Raw genomic sequence first — 19,059 nt, 5'->3', positions numbered from 1 at the left:
GACAAATGTGACCATTGCGATCCTTTATCGTGTACAAAATATATGCAAACACGAGGCTGAAAAACTTGTTCTGTTTTTGTCTGAATGCTTTTAAGCGCTTCACGAAACTAGTGGAGCACCTGGTGTAGCTGTCCTGTATCTATTGGTATTGGTGTATCTTGGAGTGCTGATCACAAGACTGCTCAAAGACATACGTGGTGTTTTCTCTAGCAACCAAACAATATCCTCATTCATGGTCGGTAAACGAACATTATTGATATTAGCACGTAACAGCATATTCCAGTGATCACATGCAAGTAAGCAGGGATACTCAACAACTCGCTTGCTTTCTTTACCATTTGTACTAATTAACGTGTGCCTCGTCATGCTCCAACGCACCCAGTGACTTGGCTCGTTCCCAGCGCAACTTCAGCTGTGTTTAACAGAACTTCAGCCAGTTTATTGTATCAGTCGGAATTTTACAATGAATGAATGATAGTAAGAATTAAGACCAAGAATTATGTGAATAAATGAAAGAAACAAAGAAAACGAATAAAAGAAAGATGTACATATGTGAATGAATGAAAGAATAAATGATACCTTCCCTCCCAAAACATGTTAAAGAACGCAAAAGTATCGCGAGAACACGTGTTAACATCAGCTGTCCTTTTAGAAAATCTACTTTGAGACATTTTTGTCTACATTAGTAATTAATGCAGATATCTTATTGCATGCGGTGAATGGAATGGACAAAATGTTACCTGGCACTGTCACACTGCCCTCAAAAATAATATGTAAAACTGTCACAAGGCGTTCTAAGACACCTTTCCAGTTTTGTCAAATAATAACATCATCAAGAAAGAAAGAAGTTATGGAACTATAACCCTCTAGCATCAATGGCGAATCAGATCGGCGCTACACCATATTTTTCACACACCTCAAATACACCCTAACATTTTGTTTTTGATTATGAAACTATCACTATTACTCTGAAACACATTTCACCTGATAGTATATTCCCCTCATAAGAATTAAAGTTGTATGTGAAAGATGTTTTTGAAGTAATAACTAGAAACACTCAAACAGAGACGTGTAGTATTTTATTGGCGGAACAGAGCAGGTCGGCGATATGTCACATTTTTCACACACCTCAAATACACCCTAACATTCCTTTTTAGGTCATGAAACTCAAACTCACTATTACTTGCAAACACATTTCAGCAAATAGTATATTCCCCTCATATGAATTAAAGGTGTATGTGAAGGATATTTTTGAAGAAGTAACTTGGAATACTCAAACAAGGGCGTATAGCGTTTTAATGGCGGATCAGAGCAGATCGGCGAAATGTCATATTTTTCACACACCTCAATTACACCCTAACCATTTTCTAAGTCATTACTTGCAAATACCTTTCAACTAAAGGTATGTTTTCCTTTTAAAAATTAAACGAATGTGTGAAAGAAGTTTTTATCGCGACAGTTTAGTCTACTATCTTCGCGGTAAATCGAGAATAGAAGCCAGTGAGCTATAACATGCTGACTTGAAACTTTACTACAAATCTGCTGTCCTAATACGGACACTAATACCAATTACTTGACTTAAACTGAAGTGACAAAATAGTTAACCTATCTTCTATAAGTAGGATTTCAGTTGTTACAACACTGAGCGAACTTAATCAGCTGTTGAAAATAAACCGGCTCACTACGCTGCCACCATATTGGCTACACTGGTTACGTAGCGACCCGAGACATACGTTCATCAGCTTTTCGAGGAGTTTCTTCTCCCCTCTATATAGGCTCCCTGAAGTAAGGCAGAAGAAACATTTTGTACTGGTGACACTCAAACAGATCAATGGACTTTCAACCAGTTTAAACGACCAGTCCATAATACCAACTTGAAATGAACTTATAAAGCTATTGTGGCATTACCCCAACAGATACGTAAAGTCTTCTGTGCTACAATAGCGCACTTGACCTCCACACGTAGTAATGGACATCTACATAACAATAAGGTGTGGCAAGTGTGCACAGGAACAAGAATTGCTTTTAAGCATGTGACTCCTTGTGGTGCAATAAAGACACTCAACGTGTAGTGCATAAAGCCTTTGTAAAATCCACAAACAATTGCATAACCGAATAACACAAACTGAGCCATGTTTGCTTGTGTGTAGACAATATTGCATCATATCGCAGCTCTATTACGAGCTTAAACCAGGATTGTAGTGTACTTGAGAACACTTCAGATTTGAGCCCTACTGCCACAGTGCAGCACACCCCCTCATTGGTGAGGGTATGTTTGTATTAACAACAGTTGTGTAATCTATACATGACTCGGTAAATATACTTATATATATGACAACCATTTAAATAATAATACAGAGAGAAAGATGTTTGAATAAAAAGTTGAAGGATGTTTTTAAATGATGAAATTTGTTAAGAATAATTTGTATAAGAATTTACAAAGGATGTGTTTCCTGTTCCTGTTCAAAACAGGAATCATGAGATGCCTTTGAATTTCCTGTAGAACTGGACAAAGATGACACAGCCGTCAACAACACAAACTCTTTCATAATTCCAGATTTTTATTGACATGTATGATGAAAAGTATTATAACAATTCATTATCACAGATATTTATTTCTTTCATCAGTATCTATCAGTAATACCTATGTTGTATTTTCTGTACAACAGATTCCCATTATTGTGGATCATCTACTTTGCTAATGAGTTCATCAACAGAACTTTAATTTGTACAGAAATCAGATTAACAATTCAATTACTTAAAATGAGCCATGAATTGACTCGTCAGTAGTCAAATGAACAAACTCCAGCATGTGCTTTCAGGGGTCACAAGAAATCACTGGGGATAATTACTGACATGATGTTTAATTCATTACAGGGTTTGATTTAAGGAAATGAAACCTACTTTCACTGTTGCAACATTAGGTGAAAAAAAACATGTTGCACCAGAAAAAAAAACAAATTGCACCTGCTGCATAACAAACAGTATATGTAATACTTGAAATTTTGTATTGATGATTGAGAACACTACGATAAAATTATATGGACCTGCAGTAAGTCACTCAACCAAGGAATACAAGGCAATAAGTAGCACGACTATTTCTACATAAATTAAAGGAGTTGACAACTTGAAAATGTTAACATGCACAGAGTGAAAATGGCCACAAATATGAGTTTGTTTCAGACGCAAGTGCAACTTCTTCATAACTGCTTAAATCAAACCCTGCATTAAAGAACTGTTTCTATTTTTCTCATGTAGCGTGATTTACTTCACACATACACCAATATCTGTAAGAAAACGTAAGTGTTCAGTCATTCAGAAGACCAGTAAATGTACATTCAGTTACTCAAGCAATGAGAGAGCCCTGCATTCAGGCAGACTACACTGGCAAATACAAAGGCACTGTTTATAGTACTGAGGTCCAAGTGGTTGTTAGGCTTTCAACTACCAAGGTAACTGAATGATATGTCATCAAGGAGAAACAGGATGTCTGTTGTGACGGGGCTTCAGGTAACCTTCCACCCCCACTGAGGTTTATCCTTATGTTATTACTTGCACTGGATACAAACATATTTCTCTTACTGTATTCAATATGTTCATTCCACCTTGGTTTAACATACAAATACAATATACATTCAACAGCATGGTTTCCAGCAGCTTTTGAAGCTACTGATTAGCACTTTCAGCATTATTCACAACAGGAAAGTCCATCTTTACAAGAAACGTTCAGTATAAAATATCCTGATACACAGGATAGACTTGGCAGTCACACACAGCGTCAACGTACTATAGTGCAGCTGTATCTTTCCCAGATTATTTGTGTTCAAGATACAGGAGCTGATGGGGTGATGGTGAATAAATTAGCGTAGTTACACAAATACACAGATTATCTGGATCTTTGGAATGATGATCATAAATAGGGCCTGACATATACTGAAAGAAGACAACACAAGTAAAACAGCTACAATACGTACGAGACCACAAACAGCATTCACTCAACAACAATGCTGATATATATCATCACTCAAATCATGCATAAAATGCAACATAAAAACGGGGATTAAATATCTGTAACAAAAATGAACTGCTTTTGATCCATTATTTTTCATTCTTTGTTTATTCAAAACAATATTTGGCCATTTACTTAAGGCCTATCTCCCACAAGTGGCAGGACACACACTCACATTGTGTGACTTACTCTGTCAAACCACTCCTTTAAAAGATATCTCCAGTATTTCTAAAAATAGTACGGTTCCTGTCTGCACTATTCTATAGACATGATCTGTAGTGATCTTAATAGGTAAACAGACATGTAACAAATTCCTATGTTAACTATTAGCAGTGATCACATAACTGACAACATTACCCATTAAAGAATATTATTTCTTTTATATACTATACACATAAATACATATTTGTATTATGGGACATTTAGTGTATCCGTTGTTGTTTTGGTTACTGAATAACCAATCATAGAACATGTCACTAGCTTACAAACATAACATTATCCTACACACAAACCATCACTATAGGATTTACAATTTCAGAGTGATGCAACACCTCATGACACCCCAAGTGATCGCTGACGTCTGAAAATCTATGGTGTAAAAAAAACTATGATTAGACGACGTCTACAAAGTTTTCACTTAAAAAAAATACTATTGTGTAAACACTAGCAAGGAAAAGATTTCAAAATGTACACATTAAAAGGTACTTGTACTAAAATAAGTAGACATTAATGCCAGGATGGGTGAATTTACTGTTGTCATGGTAACAGGAATAAGAATTATCACTTGACAGGATTATCTCAACTCAATAGACATAAATGGACAAACATTCATGTCAAATTACCAGTTAATGTAGGCAAGGGTCAAGTTAAATTGGGGTTCATTACCCAGTACACAGTGGGCAGCATACACCGAACATAAACTTTATGTCACATGAACATACTGAAATCTGGACATGGAAGGGGATATATCATTTCACATTCCTCTTTCCTTCCATCTTCACATGTCTGTATCACATCATTTAACTATTCTTCCGACTACGCAAGTTGTACCCATTCTGACTTTTGGCATTTCCATTCATCACAGTCCCATTTTCTCCATCTTTAATTTTCTGCATCTTCCTGACCTCGTCTAGTGGGCCACAGCCCTCCAATGCACTGGGGCTGCGGAAGGACCCCCCGATCTTGTCCCATAGTGTGAAGAACTGTCCATAGTTGTACAGGTAAAACAAATGATGGTCCATGTGATGTGCAGACCCATTGATGAACGGACGGAGGAGCCTGGGAACACGGTAGTCTCCGTCATGGATGGACACGGTCCATAAGTTGACAAAGACGAAGAGACAAAGGTAGGTGACTTTGTGTAGGGGGAAGAGGAAGGGATAGATGTGGTAGGGTAGGGACTGCAAGAAGCCATCCAGAGGGTGGAAGGCGTGGCTGGCAAAAGGGGTGGGGACCTTCCACTTGTGATGTAGCTTGTGCAGCCACTTGTACACATACTTATGGTGCAGATAGCGGTGGATCCAGTAGATGCACATGTCCGTGAACAGGATAAATGTAATCACACTCGAGAACACACCGATCCAACCTGGAACAGACATTAGATGAACACTGACATTTTATGAACAATACCAGCTAGCTTGAACACACATTACACAATACCTGAGGCTTGTTATGCTCCTAACTTGTCATGAACAGACACTATACCCGCATACATGTTGTGGTTTTCATTACATTGTCAACCAGGGTGTGCTACCACATCTTTGATAAGATTACCACCGCTCTAATTAGTACTTGGCACTGGTAGACGTTACTTTTTCATATTTTCAGCTAACATCCTGCATTTGTGTTCGAGAAACCTGAAACAATTTTACTGTGCTTAAATAATTGCATGTCTGCCTATTGATATTATTATTCACCAATAGACAGTAAACTGAAATGAGTGCTCATCGGGTAATTTTAAACTGCATAACTTCAGATAAACCTTAGATTAGTCACCAAAATACAACTTTGCAGATTCTAATACCTTTCAGCATGCACTTACCAAAACAAATCATCAAACATGCTAATTCAACCAATAATGTTGAAAAAAAAATTATATAAAAAAACTCCATGAAATCGGAGTACAAACGATTCACCAGCAAAGGGGAAAAAAAATGGTTTCAACAGCTATGCTCATTGCACTCATAACACATGCGCAGTGAGTAGGTTCACAGAGCTTGAATCACTATGCCTGCCCAGAGTATGAGGTAGGGAGCAGTAGTCTAATCTCGGTTGTGTACACAAACAAATAAATAACCTACTCGTTACATATAAAAAAAACAAAAAAAAACACAAACACATTCATTGTAATAAGCAAGCTCTGTCACAGAGAAAGCTCGATGTCTGGTTTATTGACAGAAATATGTCTGCCTGCCTGTCTGCTAATGACAATATGCAATGCACAACTTCAATCACTGACCACATGCAATTTGAAGTCAACACCTATTTGGCTTATAAGCCATAAATAAAGACCCGGCTAAAAATATCTGCAAATGAACCAAAAGCCAATGAAAAGGCTTTGCTACACTTGAGTGCACATCCACCGACTCTGACTGGGTTAGTTATTGTGGTTGCTTTGTTTCGAGGGCGGTAAACTCAAGTACAGAATACTGCACTTTTCATTTGCAATTATACACCAATAATTTTGTTTTTTTGGTTTGTTTTTTTTGTTTATCAGCAATGTATTCTTACATATCATGAATAAGTGATAATTGGGTTTTAATTATGTTTGCTATTTGGTTGCATGTGACCTTAAAGCAAGTTTCAAAACTAAAAATGATGATGAGATAAGGTGTTAGAGAAGTATGGTGTAAAACCTGACCTAGACTGGTGTCCTGCATTGAGTCGTACAGCTTGCTGTATCCACGAACCTCCAGGAAGAAGAGAGCGACTGTGGGGATGCTCATGAAGGGGATGGAGGTGCAGGCCACCTGGATTTCCAGGAACACCTGGTTCTGGGGAACAAACTACAAGTCAGACAAGTACAACACTGAATACTGTTCATGGCAGTAATATGTCCAATTTAATCACAGTCTTATATATAGCTTACAGAGTGGGAAACAAAAGTTCCATAGTACTAGTATTAGAGGCTAGCTACATGATATTAACCCAGCCATATTTTTTATTTCTTTAAACAACTGGTTTTAATACTACTAAGTACAAGGAGAAATCTGATAGAAGTGAAACAACAATATTCAACTTTCAGTCTGAGTCACAACAAACAGAACCCTAAATTCAGCCAAATATCAGTCACTGACACTTTGGCAGGCAATCTGCATATTTGACAGTTGAATAACAATTCTTGCATAAAAAATAAAATATTCAATTAAGTATAATTTGTATTTTCACTAGCAGGATGAAAATAACTTCACCATGGTCTATTATGATGTAAGCATTTCGTATTTTGATTTTGATTAAATACAAAAGCCAGGATCAGAGTAGGGATAACAGCCCATGACTAGTGTATCCTGGTACCATCAACAACTTTCTCAACACTTGTACACATGCTTTACGAACACCTGGCTGTGCCTTTCTCTGAATTCCTCCCTCGTAACAAACAGTGAACTGTGTCTATTTTAATGACAGTTTGTTAAACACCACTTTTATTATTAGGACAAAAATTCCTCAAAAACCTCACAGAGTTGGTATGATGTTTTGATTATGATCAGAGTTTCATTGAGTATGTTATGTTTATTTGTTTTCAAGTTACACTGCACTGTATCAGCCCGCTTTTGAGCCAAATGGACTATACTTACCTTTTGACCTTATCTGAAATAACCTAAATAGTTACTAGATTTACCTTTAATATCTGAGGATGTTGCAGGTGTCTCTTGTCAAATATGAACACATAGCTGAATGATGCCACAATCAGGTAGAGCAGGTATGCCCCCAAATTGGCAATGACGAGCAGACTGACGACTTGACGTACATGGTCATTCTCCGCCCACGTCTCAGGGTAAACATAGGGAGTCAGGAAGTAGTGGTCAGCCACATTCAGAACCAGATCCATGATGCAGTAATATCAGTCTGTGAACATCAATAGTAATCTGGTAACGCGAGAGAAACATTTGCATTAAAACCCAAAAAGACTGTGTATTGTGAACATCATCATATTGAAAAATATTGCATTCTGAGATGGTGTTCATAGGTGTGAATTTGTTTTAGTTACATTGTAACAGGTTGATGTCATGATGCTCTTGAAATTACCTCCCATCATCTAATCATTCTTCCTATTCTGTCAAGATGGTGCATCCATATAATTAATTTCAATTGATGAAATCTGCTCATAGTTGAACATTAGTAAGACAAATGACAAAGTGATGCCAACCATCGTCCATTAAGTGGGTTTGCCCTAAACATGCTTAAACCACTGTGTCAGCACATGCTTAAACCACTGTGTCAGCACATGCTTAAACCACTGTGTCCACACAGCTTAAACCACTGTGTCAGCACATGCTTAAATCACTGTGTCAGCAATCACAAAGTTGTCCGAGGCAGTGAGGAAGCGAGTCAGTTCAGTTTTACAGAGCTCTCGGTAATATTTCAGCTACATGGTGGCAGTCTGTAAATAATCGAATCTGGAAGAAACAATGCAGTGATCAACAGCATGAGCATTGATCTATACACGTGTCAATCAAGCCAGCAAACCTGACCAAACAATCCCATTAGTTGTCTCTTACGACAGGCATGGGTTGCTGAAGATCAATTCTAACCCGGATCTTCACGGGTTGTCCAAGGCAGGTATACATCCGTTTCTCAATACAGGAATGAGCACTCCTTGAAAAGTATCAGAACCACAGATATATTGTTGCTCTTCCTGACTGGGGGTGATGAGATAACCTTGTGGCGAAAGTGCTCGCTCGTCATGCTGAAGACTTGGGTTCGATTCCCCAAATGGGTACAATGTGTGAGACCCAGTGATAATGCTAGAATATTGAAGTGGCGTAAAAATAAACTCACTCACACACTCACTCTTTTTTTGACCAATGTTCATCCAACCGTGACCCCCATCGGTCTACCCACATAGTACTTGTGGCAAAACTATGTTTTAATACACAACACATAGCAACAGGCTATGAGAGCTAAAATCTCTGTAGAAGCTACAAATATGAACCCACTTGGAAGACTAGTCCCAAGCACATCGGGAGATGTCACATAACCATTACTGTGACAGGTATGGCAAGGTATAAAGCTGACACGCCTGCACTGCCATCAGGAAAGGGCAAGCGTCTGGTCATCCTTCACTCAGGCACCTCTGACAAGGGCTTGACAGAGGGGTGTGATCGTGTATTCAAGGCAAAGAAGGGGAATATAACCATGAAATGAATGGTGAGGTATTCTTGGGCTGGTTTGAACACCAACTGTTGCCTTCCCTAGACAAACTCAGCGTCATTACCATGGATAACGCTAGTTACCATAACATGCGAGTTCCTAGTACCCAAAATCCAGTCCAGCACCACATTGATGACCTGGCTGTTCGACATAGTCACTTTGTCCTCCGTTCACCAGTCAGGCACTGTGAGCTCGTCTGGGCTAATTGCAATGGGTTCATATCCAGAAACAACACGACGTTTAAACTATTTGAAGTCATGAACCTGATCTATGCCTCCTTTGCTAGAAGTTCAATTTACCCCAGGCATGTGCTTATGGCATTTGGTATTCTTGTACAGTGATCAACTAACTTATGAGATGACCCCTTCCCATGCAATGCATGAAAATCTCTGTGACTTGGGTGATGTTACGGCTTATTTCATACAACCATGTACACTGCAAAGTTTTCTGATTTCTTGAGGGTAAACCAGGACTTTTCTGATTTCTTGAGGGTAAACCAGGACTTATCTGATAACAATCTCCCATACAACTGTTGGTCAAGATAGGTAACGCTTGGTTTATGCGCTATATGGTATGAAACATTTTCCTATATATATAATTATAGAATGAGCACCAAAACCCATTTTGTAGCATTGTTTACATAAATTTATGCTCCAAATATAGGGTCCCAGTCAAAATGGCCACATGTCAAAATGGCCACAAAAAAGTCAAAATGGCCACAAACCCCTAGTCAGAAAGGCTACACCAAAAAGTCAAAATGGCCACACCGAAAAGTCAAAATGGCCATACATTATTTTATTATTTTATCATTTATACTTATTTGTAAAAAGCGACATAAGAAGTTATATCAGGCAAAACTTGATGTTTATTACACATGTAATATTAAATCATTTTCAACAGATAACAAATATATTTATGCATGTTTTTCAAGTACAAACACCTCTTTACTGTTTATTTTTATGTGTCATTCGTGAGACCATTTTAATTCTAGTGAATTAACAAATATATATGTCCATGTCCTATATTCATGTACAGCATTACTTATTATTTATTTATACTCACCTTCCACATGATTGTATAAGAACGATTACAATAAACACAGCGATCAACAAATAATCAATCAATTAAGGCTTAATCAGATAATGAGGCATCTTAATTATGAATGTAATCACATGCTAAACAGTAATTAACAAACCGCCTTAGTCATGAATTACAGTTGCAAGGCACTTCATCACATGCAAATGCATTAACATGCTGGTTTTTCCTGACGATCTTGGTACACTTAACTCACTTTACAGCCATGATAGAGGTAAGTGATATCATGTTCATATCTGTCCAGCATTATATAGTAATGTATCATGACACTGAGTTGAGTCAAGTAAGTAAGTTGTTTACGTATTGTATTGTTATCAGAACACTACCAAATGATTAAAGGGTCTTGAAATAACACCTCTAAGTATCAAGGAGGAAAACATTGAGGGATTAATTAAACATCTCCATGTTTTAAGAAAGAAAACATTGCAATGTTTTAAATAAACATCTACAAGTGGTAGATAAGAAAACATTGCTAGAGTGCCTTTTGGACATAGGTTCGTCCACTAGACTCCATCAGTAGAGGTTTCCCCTTCTGTGAGCCAGTCTCGAGAAGGGTGAACTTCTCATCCACCTCAGTCTCAAAGTATTAATTAGGAAAGTACCTCAATAACAAACACCGTTTTGTTGTGTGATATAGCTTCTTTTGTCAGTTTCACACTTTGATATCAAATAATACAAATGTCATGAGCATTAAAAACTAATAAAACAATGTATGGCCATTTTGACTTTTTTGTGTGGCCATTTTGACTAGGGGTTGTGGCCATTTTGTCGTGTGGACATTTTGACCTGTTCCCCAAATATATACTAATATACACTAGATTAACTAATACAGTGTGAAAGGTAGTATGGTCAAATAAAGTTTCCAGTTTCCCAGTGATACAGAAACATTAAGGTAAGGACATACTCTGCTCTGAATTTCAGGCACAACAATTTTGTCCATTCATAACTTGTTTTAGTTTAAATACCAACTGGTCATATTAATTTCACAACTGACGATGAAAGCAGTTCTGTAATTTCAACAATTTCTCCCTAAACAACAAGACAGCTGGCACGAAAGAGCAGCAAGCATTATATATCATGTCATGTCACAAAATGTGCAGTTTTTCTTTTTTTAAAATCAAAACACAAACCAAACATATCGAATACCAATTGTGACAGTAACAAATGATCCAACCTCTACCAGGCCCCTGTAGACCGATCAGCTGTCATCCTCCATCCACATAACCATCAACACAAAGCCATGGGAACTAAACAGGTTCAGTAAAACCTTCTGTTTCTGCCTTTGAAACAGTAACACTTACACTTTGCCAGTTGTCAACCTTTGAAACAGATGTATAAGTTCGTGCTGAAGAATAACAGGCTACCCCACGAACAGAACTACCGCCATCTTGTAATCGCGTAATGCCCTTACACGACCACTGATTGGCTGAAGTTTGTCGAGCCAGAGCCGTACGATAAATGACCATACCGCACAGTGGTACATTCATGGGAAGAATCACGTTTTCAGTGAATGTCTTGATCTATTATTTGTCATCCTCACACAGGATTACTCTTAGTCTGTGGCCTATATTAAAAGCAAGGTTAGATATGAGGCCCAATACATTTTAATCAGTAGTGGATTAACCCTTTATGAAGACTGCGTATATCTGACCCACCCACTGGAATACATGTATGCTGATATTGAAACATGCAATGTACAAATAAGTGTGCAGTGCAATATGAAACATCACAAGATACATGTGCGTGTTCCCAACAAATGGAAAATATACAAATACAAAAAAAAAACAAACACAAAAACGGAAACACTTGTTTTGAAGATTGTTCCCTGTGCAATGCAAGATCTTACATAATTTCATATTTTGATCACATCACATGGGGTCTGTTACCTAACACCCTTCCATGCAGAAAATTCCAAATTCCGTTAGACAGTGAGATCTGCGGTTTAGGAGGTCTGCGTTATAGGAGTAAACCCTACACAGGAAAACAGAATTTACAAGGGTCTTATAATGAGTGTATTTTTATAGAGCTAGATGTCTGCTCCAAGCGCTGCTCCCCAACCCCAACACACACACACACACACACACACACACACACACACACACACACACACACACACACACACACACACACACACACACACACACACACACACACACACACACACACAAACTAAACCTTTTTACAAATGTGGAAATACAGTGTATACAGAGTACTGTAATGTCGACTTTTTTATGCGTGTCGGCGTCAGAGACTTATCTGACTTATCAATACCACGTGATCAGTGGTAATAATTTAGATTATGAGTTCATTATGGTCATGCGAATACCCTGACGTGATGATAATGAGAGGTGTATTGTGTACATGCGGAGTAATAACTGGACCTGCAGTTCGAATAAAATGAATAAGTAGTATCAACCTTTTAAATTAGTGAGTATGAATAAAACACAAAGAGTACTGTAGGAAATAAAAATTGCAAAGCGACATATTTTGAACAGACCATGGCTTTATGGAAATCAGTTTTCGATGCTATTGCATTACAAAGGACACTTTTTAAATGCCTATTTTGACACTTGAAATTTAAATAGCTTCATTATAAACGAAGGTTGGCGTAAAAATTATAACTTTAATACTGAAAATGCCTCCATGGTGTCTCACTATCACTATAAAATTAACAGATAGAAGGGGTCGTCTCAAAAGTAAAAGCAGGAGGAGTGACCCAGGTTGGGTCGGGCATTGAGATATCACCGTAGATACTAGTACAATAATGTTCGAGGGCAAGTAAGATGGGAAAGTACACGGCATGTCATAACAATTTACAAATAATATCAGTCCTGACGACCTTTGGGTGGTCATTCCACGTCCATATATTGAGACATTTAATACAATGACTGATTTAATCTTTTCTATGGATATCATACTTTTACATATCTCAACTGAACTTAATGAAATTAATCAATAAAAGAGACACAGTCAAAGCACATAAACAAAGCATAAAATTCCCCTTGAGATGACCCATTGTGCCTTTAGGCAGCACGTGCATTCCAAGCCAAGTGAGCCGACGGTCCGTCGTCCTACTTAGCTTTGTGACATTACGACAATCTATAGTCTGATCTATTGTTTTGACTGAGCGAGTTTAGTTTTACGCCGCATTCACAGGTATATTGTTTTAACAGCTGTTCTTACTTTGTCTAAATTTTGTCAGATTTTACGAGTAAACATACTTTCTGGATATCCTAATACACATCCCAAAAGTCCATTTAGGCCGAAATGGTTTACTTCTACATACGCTGTTTGCGACTGTGTCATTTATTTTATTTATTTTTTTACAATCTCTTGTTTCTTTAACTGTGTAATTTTAGGGATACAGAGTAACAGTCTAAAACAGTTTTTTCTCTCTATTTCCTGCAGTACTTTTAAAACAAGTATTCCTATCACGACGCAAGGCACATAAGAGCTTCACTCAGCAGATATGTGAGAGTCGAACCCGGGTTCTCGGAATAAATATTATTCTTCAAAGACATCTAGAAGTTTGCGTAATAATACAAGACAAATTTTATGGTTTGTAGCTTCTTGAGTTTATTTTACTTTACGACGTTTCGGGGCTTATCCTAGCCCCTTCATCAGGTTGAGCTGAACTGAGCAGTAGGCTTAACAGATAAGGATAAGGCTCGAAACGCAGTAAAGTAAAATGCGCTCAAGAAGATGCAATGAATAAAATTTGTCCTGTCCTGGACATTGCTCTATGTCATAATGTAGGACCGTCTTGACACTGGAATTGAACAGACTGATCGTTAAGCTTGTTGATATGCTGCCCTTGTTTTCCTAGTATCCCCATTACATCAGAATCTGCATAGGCAATATATATTTTATAGATACACTGTATATCGCAACAGTAAATCAAATACCTCACATACGTTTCCATTTTAAAGCATCTACTCCATCTCCAAAGGGCTGCGTTTTGACATCAGTGTTCTAAGAGAGTCTTCAATGTGTAATATAATCGAAACTATATTGCATATGTACCTATTACATGGATTTGAGGGGAATAGTTATTTTTGCCCACGTAATTTTACCATAACAAATTTCATAGTGGTTTGGTGAGTTATTTTACTTGTTTATGCCCTATTTCACTCTGTAAATAAGTCATTTTTTAAAATAAAGAAATGGTTCATATGATTCATTCGATTTAATGACACCATGACGAAGCAGGACAGTAAAAGCTACTATCTACAAAGAAATACTATGGGTGTGAGCTATTGCCCAATGGAGCATTTATTAGTCGATAATTCACCCTGAAACATTTATAAAAATAGCGATACATTGATAGTACATAAAATACCACCATCAACGCTGAAATAGTTCTTACAAGTAGTTGTGAAGAGATTAGCATACAATACACAGTAAGGTTACAACCAGTCTAGCCAAATATACTTCGCGATATATATTTACAAACATTCTAATAGTAATAAGACCATGAACTTGGCCAATCATTTGAGCACGTCATGTCTTGGGTTTGTTAAGGGCTTGAGGGACACATGACCGGTTCATTCGCAGCAAGGCGACTTTTTAGTTTTAGCTTAACTATCCTACTGATCAGTATATAAACTTGTACTCAGAAATAAAACACTGAAATAATACCTATGTACAAAGTTCTATCTACCACAATGATTAATTTTATATATTAAACTAAAGGTGAACTTTATGAATAAAATTTGTGATATAAGAATTCCTCGTTCAACATGGATCGATCCAGAATTGCTCTGATTATAATAGCAGAATCCAAGTTAAGGATATGAAATAGCAACATGTTTTTGTGATGATTGTGTGTAGTCAGAAGTAAACCATTGAGATCATTAATCCGACTTTAAGATATCAACAGAAATGTTTTTGACTGAATGTGTTTTATCGGTAATTCGTGGTAGGTTAGTCATTGAATTACTGAACATCTAAGCATACAATTACCCGAAAAATCGGATCTGAGATATCGATAAATGTATTTATTGATGTCGTATAAACGGCATTTTGTCATACTGCATTCGGCATGTATCTGGAAGAGAATTCAATCATTCGTACATTATTTCTCTTTTGAACATAATATAATCGTAATTAGACCAAGATCATAGCGTTTCATGTTATTGAAGTGCTTCTTAATTTTAGTTCTACGGGATGAAAAACGTTCAATAAAGACACGCTGTGTCAAGTCATATTTTCTGATCCGAACAAATGAATTTCTTACTCGTTTTTATTTGCTGCAAAAGCAAGAACGTGTAGTTATAAAGAGTTATGCCCCTTAGATTTCCATGCGGCATTCATTCGGAATATATCGTGAAGAGAGCGAGATTGTTGCACTCGGCTCTACCGTATCCGAGATATAGGAGAAACATCCGTGACGTGTTGAAAGCGTTTCGGCCTCGATTCAAGATGGCGAAAGCTGCAGCAGCCGTGTCGCGAATGGGCATGTCCCTTGTCACAAAGACAGGGAACTCAGCTAAGGGTGATTATACAGAAACATAGCAGTCTATCGCGGTTATTAGTTCTCCAAATAGTGTGTGTTCGGTGACCTCATTTCGCTGGCAGCTTGATGAATCCTCCGTGGTATTGACTTGACCTTGGTAAAAGTTGTTATGGTTTTGTGGAATCATGTAGGATATTGACCAACTCGAATGTCAGCAGGCTTAATATGATCACAATGTAAGTGGTGTGGCATGGGTGCGATTTCTCTCTTACGATTCTAAGGGTCAGGTAGCTCCTGCCTATCAAACACCACTTTACAGTAATTACTGATTGTGTGCCTGGTATGTTGATGTCATATTCTTCATCAATTACGTTCAAATAAACGGGTCCTTTGCCGTAGACGTTCTGTGACCAGTTGATGAATATGACCTGGGGACGTGTTTTAAGTGAATTCAACAGTAAATAATCACTGCGAACTGAAATAGATTGTTATTCAAGCAGTTCAAGTCCAGCTGACCAAGGTCAAGAAATGCCTAGTTATCATGGCAAAGGAATTACCTTTGTATAGGTTATTGCTACACTTAAAATAATGCACAGAATTCTGCTGTGCACTTTAATCCAAAGGTTCTTAAAATGACAAGGGACCCAGCATTTTGCCATTCAGATTGTCTACACAGTTTTCTTCATTCTGGAAACACAGCTCCGTCTCCTATTCTGGTGGTAAACACGTTTTCTGCCGAGATCGCCGATGCACAATACTTAACAGTTTTTTTATATCACTCGCTGGTAAGAAGGAAGTGTCCAAGTCTGCAAAAGATCAAAATTTTTCAATGTAATGAATACTGGTGGGTTTTTACTAACTTCGTAACTTGCGCCTTCAGACAAGATCCCTCTTCCTTACACTTCATAACGTTACTTTCTCGTGCTGCGAGAATGGGAGATGCCTCATGAAGTCAGAGGTGGACGACCTTGTTTTTTTACCAAAGTCAAGAGTGGTAATACAGCTGATGGATCCAATAGTTGATAGGTGCAGATGTTAGAGCAAGAGTCTCTTCATTTGAAAACAAGCATTCATACAATATTATTGGTGCTGGGAAACTAGGAAATGCCAGTGTAATAAAAGTTTAACTGGTTTCACTGTGGTGCTGATGTATGTTGTCAGGGTTATAGTAGTATTATCCTGTCGCAGTTGAAATTAAAGTTTAGTGCCTCACACTTACTGACACAATTTGGTTTTGGTACTAGTCACAATATCTTTTTGATGCATTGATTTCATCAATTATCTTATTGTTTCACTTATCAAGAAGTATCATTAGTATCACAAAAGCAAGACAGAAAATAAAACTAAAAGGCAGTACACTTTATACTTTGTCGTGGTTCAGTGGCACATATGATGATAGTGGCTGTTAATAATCACGTGTAAGTTTTGAGCTGCACAGAGTTTCAGCCAAATCCTAATTCTTCAGTGAAATAGGCCATTGACAGCTATTACATTTACACCAACTCGATTCTTGCAGGGGTTAAACATCTGTGTGTTTGCCAGCAGAATTGTGGATATAGTTTCAATCTGTAGGTTGTAATTTATCTATATTTTGCTGTTTTTTAATTAGGTCTTCAAGCCTATGCCATCCCACGTCTGCAGACTTTCTGGAAGTATGCAAAGGTTGAGATGAAGCCCCCATCACTAGGCGAGATGGGTCAGGTGCAGGAGGGGATCAACAACATCATTGTGTCGGCACGCACAGGGAAGTGGAAGCAGCTCACAGTTAGGGTGAGTAACATCCTCATGGTACCAAAAGCTGATTGAATAATCATTTCCAAAATGTAATTATGTCATGTTGATCTTGGCATTCCAGCATAAATGTTGGGGTTTTTTTATCTTAAAAGATGCCTATGTTTACTGTTGTAATGGAATAAGACTGCTGTACATGTTCATATATATATATATATATATATATATATATATATATGAGAGAGAGAGAGAGAGAGAGAGAGAGAGAGAGAGAGATCCGATGTGTCACTTTTCTACTGCGGCGTGGAGCACGCTGTTACAGAAATTAACCGCCTCCATGCTATAGTGGTAACAGCGTCCGCCCGGAGAGTGGAAGATAGCATTCTCACTCTCTGGCCACGTCATTTCAAAAGAAAATATGGACCTTATTGGTCCCTGTCTGGTGCTGTTCATTCTGGTGCACAACAAGGATTGGTTGACTCTGAGAGTCAGCATGATGCATCTGTGTAGGGTATTCATGCTTAACTGTAGCATGGGATCTCAGTGAGCTTGCACTACTATAATCTATATCACTAGCTTATGACTAGCCACACATGCACATCGTCAAATGAGTGAAACATTCTTAAGTAAGACATTAAACCCCATTTCACCTCACCTGTTACACCAACGTGTATTTAATAGCTGAACTTCAGATATCAAAAGGATTGAATCATGTATCTCTTTCTTTGCAGCAAGCAGGTCTGAACACATTAGTGGGTCTAGAGGTACTCATGTGGTTCTACATTGGCGAAATCATTGGCAAGAGAAACATCGTAGGTTATTATATACCAGGCGCGGTCCACTACGAAGGCTCTGTATAGTGTGCATCATTGAGGCTGTGTGTGTTGATTGGACTGCTAGACATCTGCCATCAAGATCCAAACTTTCGATGTTCCATCAGTTTGTAATTATTCATGGAACCTTTTCTTAGGTGTATTAAAAAATATAAGATCTAGGAGGGTGTTCTTGTTGTTCAGTATGTACCACTAATGCTGGAGTCTGCTTGGATCTCTTGGAATCATCTGCAATAGATTTGGGAGATGGGCACAGGTTTGGACTTCACCCAGTCTAAGTAAACTTATCCTCAGTACTTTTCGTTACACTCCACTCCAGAGTCTAACAAAACCTTATGGGAGGTTGCGTCAGGTAACCTTTGAGATTGACCAATCAGAACACAGCTTACCAAATCACGAAAGTGGACAGTCGCACATACCTTTTGAACTTTTAATCTCGAAAAGGTTCGTACCCAAACGATTCCAAATGCTATTTAGCTTCCGGGTAATGCACATGGCGTACGTACAACCATGACAACGGTGAGTAAACAGTTGCTGAAAATAGTGTTTTTGGCAATACTCGAGGA

The 19,059-nt window shown here is 37.9% G+C and overlaps 2 protein-coding genes across 2 annotated transcripts; one reads left to right on the top strand and one right to left on the bottom strand.

Annotated features, from left to right (window-relative positions):
- Positions 1 to 2,543: 2,543 nt before the first annotated feature.
- LOC137287097 (lathosterol oxidase-like) lies at positions 2,544 to 11,890 on the bottom strand. The gene is made up of 4 exons (XM_067819236.1): positions 11,776 to 11,890; positions 7,848 to 8,074; positions 6,870 to 7,002; positions 2,544 to 5,594 (listed from the first exon to the last, which is right to left on the bottom strand). Exons 2-4 carry the CDS (start codon positions 8,055 to 8,057, stop codon positions 5,029 to 5,031), a joined length of 909 nt encoding a protein of 302 aa, XP_067675337.1. The 5' UTR covers positions 8,058 to 8,074; positions 11,776 to 11,890; the 3' UTR covers positions 2,544 to 5,028.
- A 3,940-nt stretch (positions 11,891 to 15,830) lies between these two features.
- Positions 15,831 to 18,654, top strand: LOC137287091 (ATP synthase subunit g, mitochondrial-like). The gene is made up of 3 exons (XM_067819222.1): positions 15,831 to 15,968; positions 17,539 to 17,699; positions 18,392 to 18,654. Exons 1-3 carry the CDS (start codon positions 15,896 to 15,898, stop codon positions 18,518 to 18,520), a joined length of 363 nt encoding a protein of 120 aa, XP_067675323.1. The 5' UTR covers positions 15,831 to 15,895; the 3' UTR covers positions 18,521 to 18,654.
- Positions 18,655 to 19,059: the final 405 nt, after the last annotated feature.

This window comes from Haliotis asinina, chromosome 1 (assembly GCF_037392515.1).
Source record: "Haliotis asinina isolate JCU_RB_2024 chromosome 1, JCU_Hal_asi_v2, whole genome shotgun sequence".
NCBI classification, from domain to species: domain Eukaryota; kingdom Metazoa; phylum Mollusca; class Gastropoda; order Lepetellida; family Haliotidae; genus Haliotis; species Haliotis asinina.
The sequence above is the reverse complement of the archived record's forward strand: the minus strand, read 5'-3'. Positions and strand labels throughout refer to the sequence as shown.

Excerpts from the sequence above, each read along its gene's own strand:
- LOC137287091 (XM_067819222.1), top strand. The coding sequence starts at position 15,896 with ATGGCGAAAGCTGCAGCAGCCGTGTCGCGAATGGGCATGTCCCTTGTC. Across the intron at positions 15,969-17,538 it reads GACAGGGAACTCAGCTAAGG|GTCTTCAAGCCTATGCCATC; the intron begins GTGATTATACAG and ends TTTTTTAATTAG. Across the intron at positions 17,700-18,391 it reads GGAAGCAGCTCACAGTTAGG|CAAGCAGGTCTGAACACATT; the intron begins GTGAGTAACATC and ends CTTTCTTTGCAG.
- LOC137287097 (XM_067819236.1), bottom strand. The coding sequence starts at position 8,057 with ATGGATCTGGTTCTGAATGTGGCTGACCACTACTTCCTGACTCCCTAT. Across the intron at positions 7,003-7,847 it reads AACATCCTCAGATATTAAAG|AACCAGGTGTTCCTGGAAAT; the intron begins GTAAATCTAGTA and ends TTTGTTCCCCAG. Across the intron at positions 5,595-6,869 it reads AATGCAGGACACCAGTCTAG|GTTGGATCGGTGTGTTCTCG; the intron begins GTCAGGTTTTAC and ends TGTCTGTTCCAG.